Raw genomic sequence first — 12,840 nt, 5'->3', positions numbered from 1 at the left:
ATATCCACAAAAGGAAGATGGACGCATAAGCTCATTCCGAAGATAAGTGATTGGACCAACAGAAAGCATGGACAGGTGAACTACTATCTTACCCAGGTGTTAACTGGACACGGCTGCTTCAGAGCATATCTTTTTACGTTCAAACATGACGAAGACGACACGTGCCCAGCATGTCCATATACAAAAGAAACGGTGGAACATGTGTTCTTTGATTGCCCGAGATATGAGAACCATCGCAGCTCCTTGGCAAGAGCAATCAGAGAACAGGTCACACCTGATAACATAATCCTACTGATGTTGAGATCAACAGAAATCTGGAACTTAGTGTGTATATTTGCGAAAGAAATCGTAGAAGGACAGAGAGCAGCAGAGAGAACTAGAAGAGCAGTAAGAGATGACAGCACTCGCTGAATCACCACCCTACGAAGTAATGCTTAAATGTGGTTCCGGGGGGATTTATGGTTAGAAGAGACACGGTGTTAGGATGAGGTTTAGTACGTAGGCGTAAATACCAAGCAAACATTAATGCTGTGTGACTGACTTTTAAAAATTCGCACATTCAGATGTGCGAGAAAATTTTATGCTCGCACCGCACTGAGCGACAAAAAATTCTCTGTGCACACAAGTGTGCTGTTCATACTTTTTTACTTTTTCATACTTTTTTTTTTTTGGTATCGTACCTGGGGGAAAAATCTTCCAAAGATACAAATAGCTCGTACCATTTGCATGCCCGATTCATGCATAACCCAATTGAGTCATGCATGCCTACGGACTAAAAAGTCCCCTACATTCTCAGCTGAAACTCCTGTAAATTCCTGCAGTACGACCAATTAAGGTATTCCTTCACAGGGCAGGTTAGAAGAGCACTTAGCGTGCTTTCACTCCGATTGTGTACTAAGTATTTCGTCCGCTCTAACAGTGTTTATTGTTCTAGATATTATGCTCTTCTAGAAGCTCCATTCTTCAATGCTTGCCAACATCTGTATTACTACAGTAGGAGGGCTGGCTTCCCCAATTATAGTCTCCAGATTTTGTCTATCAGCGAATTTTATACAGTCTCTAATTATATGGTCGGGGCTCTCAATTTTATCTGGACAAAACTAGCAGTATGGATTACTTGCAAGCCTGAACCGGTATAAGTATTCACGGAAGCAGCCATGCCCCGTAAGAAACTGCGTTAATTGAAATCCCAGTACTCCAGATCCTCGGTAAATCCAAACTTTTATATTTGGCATTAAGGAATGCATCCATCTTGATTTTTGGGAATGGTCCCACCTATGTTGCCATTCATTAAGATATTTGTCTCTTATTTCTAGATAAGTATGTGACAGAGATTGCTGAGTTTCATTCATTCGTAGACGAGAACGCATGAAGAAGCTGTCTCTGGCCAAGAGCGGTTCAAGGTCTATTGGCACACGTCCCGCCAATACTCCCGCAGCATCATCCGATACTGTACAGTAAGCATGGCAGATGCGTAGGTTTGCCAATCTATGTGCGCTTTTCATTATGCGTGAAAACGACTTTATGGTTGTAGCATGCACCCACACAGAAGCAGCATATAGCATCACCGACTTGGAAACGGATGCTAAAACAACTCTAGCTATGTCCTTGGGGCCTCCTATGTTTGGCATTAACCGGGCCAATGTGCTGCAAACACGTGAGGCTTTGTCTCCCGATTGCTTTAGGTGAGTTTTGAAATGCAACCTACTATCAAGGGTAACACCAAGATACGTAAGTTGGGGGCTAGATTGTATATCTACTCCACCCACTTTAATTGAGAGTTGTTCAATCCTTTTCCTACTGCTGATTAGCAGCGCCTCAGTTTTATGCTCAGCGAGCTCTAATCCGCTGTTTTGCAACCACGATTTAGCTACTGCAATAGTAGCGTTGCAATTCCTAGCCACTTCATCTAGAGTTTTTGCGACCACTACTATTGCAATATCATCTGCATACTCAATTACGTTTACTCCATCCGGCTTTTCAATTCGAAGGATACCATCGTACATGATATTCCAAAGAATTGGCCCTAGAACTGATCCCTGGCGAACCCCTCCCGTAATCTTATATGTTTTGGGTCCGGAGTCTGTGATGTAATTATTTTTAAAAGATATTCTGGGACTTTTATTTTCAACAGTGCATTTAAGATGCTACTCCACTCAGCAGCGTTGAAAGAATTTTTAACATCTAAGGTCACCACCGCGCAGTATTTTTTGGTACCACCTAGCTACCTTAAGCCCTTAGTAGCTTCCTTTGCAATGTTGCATACATGTAATATAGCATCAACAGTACAACGTTTAGGGCTAAAGTCAAATTGGTTATTTGACAGACCCTGCCTTGCCTCCGTGAATTTTTCTAATCTAGAACTTATAATTCTTTCCAGGACCTTACCTGCAGTGTCCAGTAGACATAAAGGTCTGTAAGACGATGGTAGTTCTGAGGGCTTATTACCTTTAGGAATAAACACCAATCTTTGCTTTTTCCAACACGAAGGAAAAATATCTTCCTGTAGGCAGCTGTTGAATACATCCCTGAATATAGCAGCTTGTTTTAGTATTGCCTTCTTCAATACGGTATTGGGAATTCCATCCAATCCAGGAGATTTATTGGGTTTAACTCTGGAAGAAGCGGCTATGACTTCAGAATCTGTAACCGGGGGGATCTCGTTTAATTCAGTGTTTATCGATATTAAGATTCTAAGTTCTCCCTTTTTTGGGAACAAGTGTTTAACGATATTCGCATATTATTTTAGGAGACGAAGGTACCGAGCCTCTTAACCTCTTAAATTTACGCATTACTATTTTGTAGCCATCGCACATAGGGGTATTTGCTCAATTTAGGCGGCCAAAAATCGAATTTTTGAAATTAATTTTTCATAAAAATTTTTAATTGGGGACTTTACAAAATAGAATTTGCTACAAAATTATGTTTTTTTTATTTTTCTCTGAGCTGCCATTCGCATGAACAGCTGATTTGAAGTGGAGCATTTTGAAAGTAAAATTTTTGTTTGAGTTGCAACTTACACTAGTAGCTAATAAAAAGTGATATTATTAATAGCGACAACATTCTTTAAAGATATAAATTATGACATCGTTTAAAGCAGGTAATTAGAGATCTACTCATAAAATTTAAAGTAGATATTCTGTGTTTTAGTGCTGTTGAGGCTTTAATCTAAAAGTTGCAATTTGAATGAATTTTTTTGATTTAAGCGAATGCATTATAGTTAAAAAGTTATAGAATTCCGCAATATTCCACTATGATATTAACTGCATTATAAAGGTGAAAGTTTCTTCATTTAAGAAAAAAAAGTTTGGCTGCGGATTTTTGCGGATGGCTTTGTAAGCAGCAAAAAAGTGAAGTAGAGTCATGCATATTTGAAGCAATATTTTGCATTGCTTCGTATACAAAACGAGTAAACATAATACTTAGATAATGTAGGAGAAAAAATATTGTTATGCCTGAAATGTAAAGATCTGACACATTGATACATTGAAGATAAAGTTAATATTTACTAATTTTTGTGAGTATTTGAAATCCTAATCAAGCGCACCAGCAGCATTCAGTGTACTCATAAGCAGCGTTTGTGATCTATGTATACTATGTGTTTCCGTGTAATCAAAATTCAAAAGGCATTCAAAAACAAAATGGGTCTTATTGTAGATATGCCTAAACCTGGATTCGGAAATAGTAATGATGGAAACATAAGTAGTCGATTTTTTTCTGAGCCTGAGTTATCAGCAGAAATTACGAGTATAGATCCAAACCTAATTTTTTGTTTAAAAGTGATTTTGGAAGTCATATCAAGTGGATATGACATTGATACTGAAAAATTTAATCAATATGCTTTCGATACAGCGAAGCTGTACGTAATATTGTATCCATGGTATCCTATGACGCCTACTATGCATAAGATTCTTATTCATGGAGAAATTGTCATTAAAAATGCACTGCTGCCTATAGGACAACTGTCAGAAGAAGCGGCAGAAGCACGTAATAAGCATTTCAGACTGTATCGTGAGAACTATGCACGAAAATTTTGTCGGAAGTCCTGCAATACATATATTAAATAGACTGTTATTAACTTCAGATCCTCTTCTGACTGGATTGAGAGCAAAGCCAAAAAAACCATCACAGCCTTTCACAAAGGAAGCGTTAAAAATGCTTCTTCCTACTAATGAACTGGAAGATACCATAATGTGCTTAAGTGAGAAGGATGAATATTTCGCTCAGATAGCGAAATATTAAATTTTTAAATATTTTAAATTTTTTTAAATTACACTTATTGTTCTAAGGTAAGAGCAGAAAAATGCATGTTTCAATATAATTTTACTGTTGTTAGGTATACGAATATGTTTAACCAAAACGTCGCATTAAAAAACTGAAATACTTTTTATTATTATAATAATATTTATAATTATATTTATAATAATATAATAAACAATATTTATTTGTTTTAATATCTTACTCGAATTCTGAATTGAGAGAAGCCGCTTGGCATACATATGCAACATTTTATCAAGCACAGTGTATTTTTTTAGACATTATTAATTATTTTGTTTATTTTTTTGTTTTAGCAACTTTAAAAGTCATGAATTAGCTTTACGTAACATTTTAAATTAAAAAATAACACAAAAATAATTTTGGCCGCCTAAATTGGTCAAATACCCCAGTGTGCATCGCCCCAGACATTTTGGTCTTCATCATTGATCAGAGTTTGAAAAGCTTGGTTCTTACTCTTAATAATTGCTTTTTTAAGCTTAGATCTGCTCTCTCGGTATTTTTGTATAAGCCTTTCCGCATCTACTCCAGATCTGTGGCGTTGGAACTGTCCATTTTTTGGACTTGAGCTCCTGCATAGCCTTCCTGTAGGATTCGCATTTGAAACTTCTTGAGTAGTGTAGATTACCACCCTTACAGTTTTCCGGACATAGGATGCATTTTGGTTTAGCCGAGCACGATTTTGCCTTATGACCATCTTCTCCGCATCTCATACATGTGCTAGATCTATCATTATCGCTTTTGCAATGTCTAGCAGCATGTCCAAATTGAAGACATTTAAAGCACCTCATGGGTGTGATATGCTTTCTGATTCTACTGCGCACCCAATGCTGTTCATATTATGATTGCACAAATGTTCACAATTGTGAAGAAATGTGCGATTGCACAAATGTGCGATTGCACAAATGTGCACAAATGTGCGATTTTGCGCTTGCACCCAAGATTGGAAAAAAATTACAGGCATTTGACAATTTTGTTTGAAATAGAAAATATTATTTTGTTGCAAAAAAAAATTGTGAAAAATTTGATATTTGCGTTCGTTGGGATCGTAACTTATGTTAAAAATTGCATAAATTAACAAATATTTTAAATAATTATTTTTTTTAAGTATTTATAATGTTAACTAAAAATTATAACTGTCTTAACCTTATTTGTATTTTAACTTAAAATATTAGTTTTTTGTATATTACTTCCCAACTTTTGTGCATTTTTAAATGCAAATTTAGTAAGTGAACTAAGTATTTGTATAAGTAAGTATTTGTTTGGTAAGTTTTGCACCAGTCTAAAAGAAATAAAAACATATTTTAGGAAGATTTTTTTATTCCCAAAAAATATGTATTTACATAGGTAGAGTATCTAACTTTTATTAAAAGACACAAAAGATTAGGAAAATATTTTCTTGAACAGGTAGCAGGTATTGGTATTGGTGTATTTGTTTAATAAATTTTGCAACAGTTTAAAAAAGATAATACGGGTAGGTCACAAATAGATATTTTTCTTCCCCAGAAATATATATTCACTTAGGTAGAGTATTTCACATTCATTAAAAAAAGCGAAAGATTAGGAAAACAGCTGCTTAGATTAGTTAATGTGAACTTAAAAAACATGAAAAGGAAGTAAAATTTTTAACTCTTTTGGTAGGACACAAAATTTTTAAATACAAAGCAATTAGTTTCCACAGAAATATATGAATGAATACTAATAACAGAATAGGTAAAATACTATTAAGTGATACTCTTAAATAAAAAACAAACAAACTAAGCTGTTAATCATAAATAAATAAAATTTTATGAAGTAGTCCAAAATTGATATATTAAATATTTTGAAAGTAAGATCCGTAGAACCGATCCCCTATACTTATAACATTTCGAAACAAATACTCTTTCTCTATTAAATTCATGTACCTATTTTCATGTACATGTACCTATAGTTTTCAAGTACATTGTGAAATTAACTTTATTCCCATATTTTAAATTAATAAACCTTAAAATAATAAGTAATATAAGCAATAAATGTAAATCTAATAATAAATTCAAAATTAAAATATAAATAGAAAATCATTTCTTCAATAAAATATTTCGTATTAAGACCAAAATTAATACAAATCAGTTTTACGTACTATTTTGCTGCGATATTCGTCATAATATTGTGCGCTTTTAAATCATCATTTCACACAAATGTGCAGTAGACATTTCGTCTCCGCACATTTGGGTGCATTTTTATTTTCGAGTCTGCACACAAAATGTGCTCCTCGTATTCTTTTCTGAACACGTTGTGTGCGAAGGTAAGCTGGCTGCCTCACACACAATGTGCTGTGCGAAATAACTTCGGCACAAACACCGAATGCGTGTGCGAGTTTTATTTCACTCCACCACATTCGTGTGAAATGTGCGTTTTGTTTGTGCACACAAGATGTGGCACTTAAGATGTGCACAAAAATTTTCGCACACCATATTTGTGAATTGTGAAATTTTATTTAGAATCGCACAACATTTTTTTTTTTTTTTTTTTTTTAAGCTATACGAAGAAAGGGATGGGGAATCTTCAAAAGATACTGGTACCCCGTACTACCAGCATGCACGATTCGCAACCAAGACTTACACTTTTGCTTGATATTTGCGCCTACGTACTAAATCTCATCCTAACACCATGTCTCTTCTAACCATAAATCCCTCCGGAACCACATTTAAGCATTACTTCGTAGGGTGGTGATTCAGCGATTGCTGTCATCTCTTACTGCTCTGCTAGTTCTCTCTGCTGCTCTCTGTCCTTCTACGATTTCTTTCGCAAATATACTAGGTTCCACTAGGTTCCAGATTTCTGTTGACTTTAACATCAGTTGGATGATGTTATCAGGTGTGACCTGTTCTCTGGTTGCTCCTGTCAAGGAGCTGCGGTGGTTCTCATATCTCGGGCAATCAAAGAACACATGTTCCACCGTTTCTTTTGTATATGGACATGCTGGGCACGTGTCGTCTTCGTCATGTTTGAACTTAAAAAGATATGCTCTGAAGCAGCCGTGTCCAGTTAACATCTGGGTTAGGTAGTAGTTCACCTGCCCATGCTTTCTGTTGGTCCAATCACTTATCCTTGGAATGAGCCTATGCGTCCATCTTCCTTTTGTGGATATATCCCAACTCTGTTGCCACTTATTCAATGCTTCTTCATTGAGCTGATTGTAATTTGTAAGCCCAGTTCTTTTTGCCGCATGCTTTTCCTTTTCAATTTCTGCTTCCTGCTGTAGTGGCATCATTCCGGCAATAACCATGGCCGCGTCAGTAGATACTGTACGGAATGAGGAAACAACTCTGAGAGCGCATCTTCTGTAGGCTTCTGTACGTCTTTTTATTCATTGCATCTGCCCATATGGGAGCTGCATATATAGCAATAGACTTACCTACATTTGTCAAAAACTGCTTCTTCTGTTGTCTAGGTCCACCTATATTGGGCATTATTTGCGATAGCGCACATGTTGTATTAGCACATTTCGTAGCAACATATCGTAGATGCTCTTTGAATGTGAGTCTATTGTCAATCATTACTCCAAGATACTTGATTGCTTGTTTTGATGTGACTCGCTCATTGCCAACAGTTATTGTAATGTACTCAATCTTTTTCCTGCTGCTTACAAGAAGGACTTCAGTTTTATGATCAGCAAGTTTGAGGCCTACACTTGCGATCCAGCTCCTTACCATAGTGACCGCATCGTTGCATGTTGATTGTATCTTTTCTATATGTTTCCCTTTAACCACCAGCGCGATGTCATCAGCAAATCCAATTATTTCTGCGCCTTCTGGGAGCTCAAGACTCAACACTCCGTCATACAAAATGTTCCACAATATTGGACCCAGTACCGAGCCCTGTGGTACCCCTGCTGTTACTTGGTATGACTTTGTGCCTCTGTCTGTGTAATACAAAAGCACTCTCCCTTTAAAATAGTCAACGATTAATTCCACTAGGTACTTTGGAACGTCTTTCCCTTGAAATGCTGCTAAAGCAGTGTATCAGTCCGCTGAGTTAAATGCGTTTTTAACGTCTAATGTAATGATAACACAGTATTCTTTGTCTCCTTCGAGCCAACGGTCTCCTTTAATGGCATCTTTTGCTATGGCTATGACTGCCTCCACGTCCTCTATTGTGGAGCGTGCCTTCCGAAAACCAAATTGTCTATCTGATAAACCATTGCCATTCAAGGCTTCTTCTAGTCTTCGGCTAATTATCTTTTACAAAAGTTTACCGGCCGTATCAATCATACATAGCGGGCGGTAGCCTGATGCATCTTGTACGTTATTGCCCTTTGGTATAAGCACCAACCTTTGTATTTTCCATATCTGGGGGAATGTTCTCTCCTTTATACATGCGTTGAACACTTCCCTGAATGAATCAGCGTTGGTTTCTGTGGCCATCTTTAGTGCCAGGTTTGGTATTCCATCTACTCCAGGTGCTTTGGTTAGTTTCAAACCTTTGCATACCACTTCCAATTCTTGCCTGCTAACCTCAGGTATTTCATTCTGTGGCTCACTATCTTGTACTGTATAGGTTATATCAGCTCTCTGCGGGAAGAGACCTTCAACTATTGCTTGTAGCTTAGCTGCGTCTGTTGTAACTGGTGGACGGTAGCTATATAATTTTTTCATAACCACTTTATATCCTAGTCCCCAGGGGTTATTCTCGACCTCATCACACATTTCCTTGAAGCATCTTGCCTTGCTATTCGATATCGCCTTTTTTAGGTCAGTTCTCGATGTTTTATAGGCTTCTTGGTGCGCTATAAAATTTTCACGACCCCTTGCTCTTTGACATAGGCGTCGCGCATGTTTGCATTTTCTTCTCAGTTCGGAAATTTGGTCAGTCCACCAATACACATGTTGTCTGCCATTCCGCCGGCCTTTCTTTGCCATAGATGCGTTACATGAATTTGTTATGCAGCGCATCAGTTGTATTGCTTTATCATTTGCACTGCCAGTTAGGTGGATGTCGTCCATTGAGAGCTTAAAAGCTTCTTTGTCCAAAAGTTAACTCCTTCCATAGCAGATTTGGAGTAGCTACCGCAGGAATGGTTCTTGCTGCGCGGTCATGTATTTCGAATATGATAGCTTGGTGGTCACTATGTGTGTAGATATCTGACACTTGCCACTCAGTTAAATTAGCTAGTGGATCGCTGATAAATGTCAAATCAATCTTAGAGCTTCTACCGTTCCTTGTGAATGTATCCTTTTGGCCGCAGTTCAATAATACTACATCCAGGGTGGCCAATGCTTCTAGTAGGCACTCTCCCCTGGGGTTTGTCAATGTTGAGCCCCATTCAATGGCCCAGGCATTGAAGTCACCGGCAATCACTGTCGGCTTCATATTTTTAGCGTCGCTAACAATATTGCCCAGTCTTTGTTTGTATTCTTCGATTGATAGACTGGGGGGTAAATAACAGCTGAAAAACGTTATTCCATTCACTGTACTTTTTACGTATGCTTCCCCTCCGTCGTAGACCTTCTCTAGTGGAAATTTACCACACGTCCATATCGATGCCTTGTTGCACTTGCTGGTAGCCCAGCAGTGATTGTCTAGTGTACTATAATGGACATTTAGATCCTCCCGTAATATGGTTAGCGTCAATATTTGTGTCAGTTCTACAAAGTAGGCAGTGAGGGGCACCTTGACACGCTTTAGCAAGGTGGTCCTCTGCACCACGCTTGTAGCAGTGTTTAGACCAGTCTTTGGAGCTCTGACAGTTCCTTGCCACATGTCCAAAATCGAAGCATTTGTATATCTCCTGGGGGTAACTTTTTGGAGTAATCGGCACACGGTCCATCCAACTCGTAGTTTGCCCACCTCCTCAGTTTTACCGGCCTGCTTCTTTGGTATTACAATTATAGCCGTTCTGGTACCTCCAGGGGCATTTCTTATTGTTTTGATCGCCGAGTGATGTATTTCGCCTATTTGGTTTTTCCATGCATCAATTATTTCTTCTTCTGTGGTTATTTCGTCCAGGTTTCGTAGTTCAAAGGTAGCTTCTTCCGTTAGCGTTTTGACCTCTATTTCCTCAGGTAGTATACTTTTGATGTGGTCTTGGTGGACACTTGTTATTGTTTCTGCTGATCTTTTGAATTCAAGCAGAAGTGCTCCTTTTTGTGTTTTCCTGATAGAGTGAACATCATTACCGACTGCTTTAAGCTCTGGAGCTCCTTTTACTTTCCGGAGTATGTCCGCAAAGGAAAGATTCTCGAACGGTTTAATGATCACTACATCCGGTCGAGGTGGTTTCACGCGTTTTTTTGTTTGTAAAACCCAAGCGTGTCGTTTGTTGTTGTCTTCAATTGGTGCTTGAGGTACATCAGCGTTGCCGTTCGTCCCGGCCACCGTATCTAAGTTGCTTTCCAATGATTTCCTTGGCTCCTTAAACTTAGTATAATTTGCCCCCACAGGTCGATTTGTTTTCGTCTTCTTAGGCGGTGTCTTCCTACTTTTTTCGATTTCTTCTCTTAACCGTTTGGATATAACAGGTGTTTGCTGCGGCTGAATTGTTTGGGTACCTCTATCGTTGGTTTTAGCGGAGATAGTTTTATTTGGTGTCTCTTCGGCAGTTCTTTTATAGAGCGATGATATCATTGCAACAAGATCACGCATTGCTTGGTGGATGGACCTTCTTCCTCCACCCATCATCTCATTTAGCTCGGATATTTTGTCCCCGAGTTTAATGAACGCTTCTCTTTTCACTTTTGGAACACTGTTCCCATTAAGCTCCGGAGGGGATGAGCGAGCTCTCTCGTTATTTTGCCTCTCTTGTGATAGCACAGGTGAGTGTGTTAGTCTCGGCGCCCTCATGAAGGGGTTTTGGCTGGGACTGACTATCCGTGACTCCTTTGCACTTTCGGTGCCGGCTGGAGTATTAACGCCAGAGTGTATTGGTGTTTTTGTAGTTGTGAACATTTTTCTTTGCAATTGGGTCCCAACTTAAAGCCGTTATCTTAGTTTCGTTGTGTAGTTACCCTTATTGTGGTTCCATGATTATCTTTGCAATGTAGGGAGGTCATGCGAGGGTTGACACAAAGCCTTATGAGCGCATGTATTCAGAGCCAAACCGGAAGCTAAGCAGAAGATATTCTTAACTGCCCCTACACCCCAACTTAACAGGATGAATCCAAGATCGTTCTTTAAGGCTTGCCAGGTTTTAAAGGAACGGAGGCAGATGAAGCATCAGCCTGAAACCCGTCTGGACCAGATTTCGCTCTAGCCCATATTGGTAACAGAATACATCATCCACCAGCCCAAGTCATCATATCCAATCGTTTGCTCCAGTATACCATAATCAGAATCTTACTGGTATCGATCCTGATGCCTTTTCTTATAGGCTTTCTCCATTATCATGTCATCATGTCCAATCGATTGCTGTTGTCCAGTATGCCATAATCAGAATCTTACTGGTATCGATCCTGATGCCTTTTCTTATAGCCTTCCTCCATTATCATCTCTCGTATGTGAATTGTGATGCGACAGTCGTCCCTAACATGATATACAGACGCTGCGGATTTCCGACTCCCTCGTTGACGCATCAATTGCTCTTACATTGGAAGCAGACATTGTGCGCCTACGCGTTCCTCGATACCATCCCGGGATGGTGGACGCTTAGTTAGAGCCGGCGTCTACTCGGCTCAGCTTAGGGGCTTCTCAGGGTTTCTGTGACCTTTTAAGCCACACCCTCCGACGCCTAGCTGGATTTTAGTCGCCTCTTACGACAGGCATGCCTTACCGCGGGAATATTCTAACCCCTATCCCGCAGGGTGAATTTTTTTTTTTTTTTTTTTTTTTTTTTTCCCTTTATTATACAACTGCCAAAATTTAGCATTTAGTATACATTTTTGCATAATGGAACTTCAATTAATAATTCAAAAACAAGATTAAGAATTATATGAGTTAACTATTAATAGTGAATAAAAAGAAAACTTTTCTTTAAATTATATAAACTAAATATTATAAAATAAGTAAAATTAATGGATAGATGATATAATAAATGAGTCAATTAAATAGACTGCTATGAATTTACTATGAATATATTAGTTAGTTTGCTAGTTCTGATGAAAATAAGCGTTTCAATCTTCTGTTATGTGTAGCTTCGTCATTAGGTAGCTGCCTCATTGTTGGGTTAGGGTGGAAAAGTAATCTGTCTGTGTGCTTTTCACTATTTTTTCGGATAACGTCTGCAACGAAGGGTATCTTTAAATCACGATGAATGTCATAGTTTGAGATGTACCATTCAGCGTTGATGATAGTCCTAAGTATTTTTGATTGTAGTCTTTGCAGTATTTGAATGTTGGATTTACATGCTGTGCCCCATATTTCGGCTCCATATTTCCATATTGGAGCGATTACTGTTTTATATACTAGTAGTTTATTTTCCACTGTTAGTTTTAATTTCGAGCAGAGTAGCCAGTACAATTGTCCAAAGCGACGCTTAATTTCATTGCTTTTAGCTTTAATATGGTCTTTCCAAGTTAATCTGCTATCTATAGTAATGCCAAGGTAATTTGCCTTTGCGTGTGTGAAGACTTCGTCATTGTTAATATTTAT

General features: G+C 38.3%; 1 protein-coding gene across 1 annotated transcript; it reads right to left on the bottom strand.

Annotated features, from left to right (window-relative positions):
* Nucleotides 1-1,100: 1,100 nt before the first annotated feature.
* Nucleotides 1,101-2,006, bottom strand: LOC119666070. Its single transcript, XM_038075344.1, has one exon. It carries the CDS (start codon nt 2,004-2,006, stop codon nt 1,101-1,103), a length of 906 nt encoding a protein of 301 aa, XP_037931272.1.
* Nucleotides 2,007-12,840: the final 10,834 nt, after the last annotated feature.

The sequence above is a fragment of the Teleopsis dalmanni genome, chromosome 1 (genome assembly GCF_002237135.1).
Source record: "Teleopsis dalmanni isolate 2A chromosome 1, ASM223713v2, whole genome shotgun sequence".
Taxonomy (NCBI): Eukaryota; Metazoa; Arthropoda; class Insecta; order Diptera; family Diopsidae; genus Teleopsis; species Teleopsis dalmanni.
The sequence above is the reverse complement of the archived record's forward strand: the minus strand, read 5'-3'. Positions and strand labels throughout refer to the sequence as shown.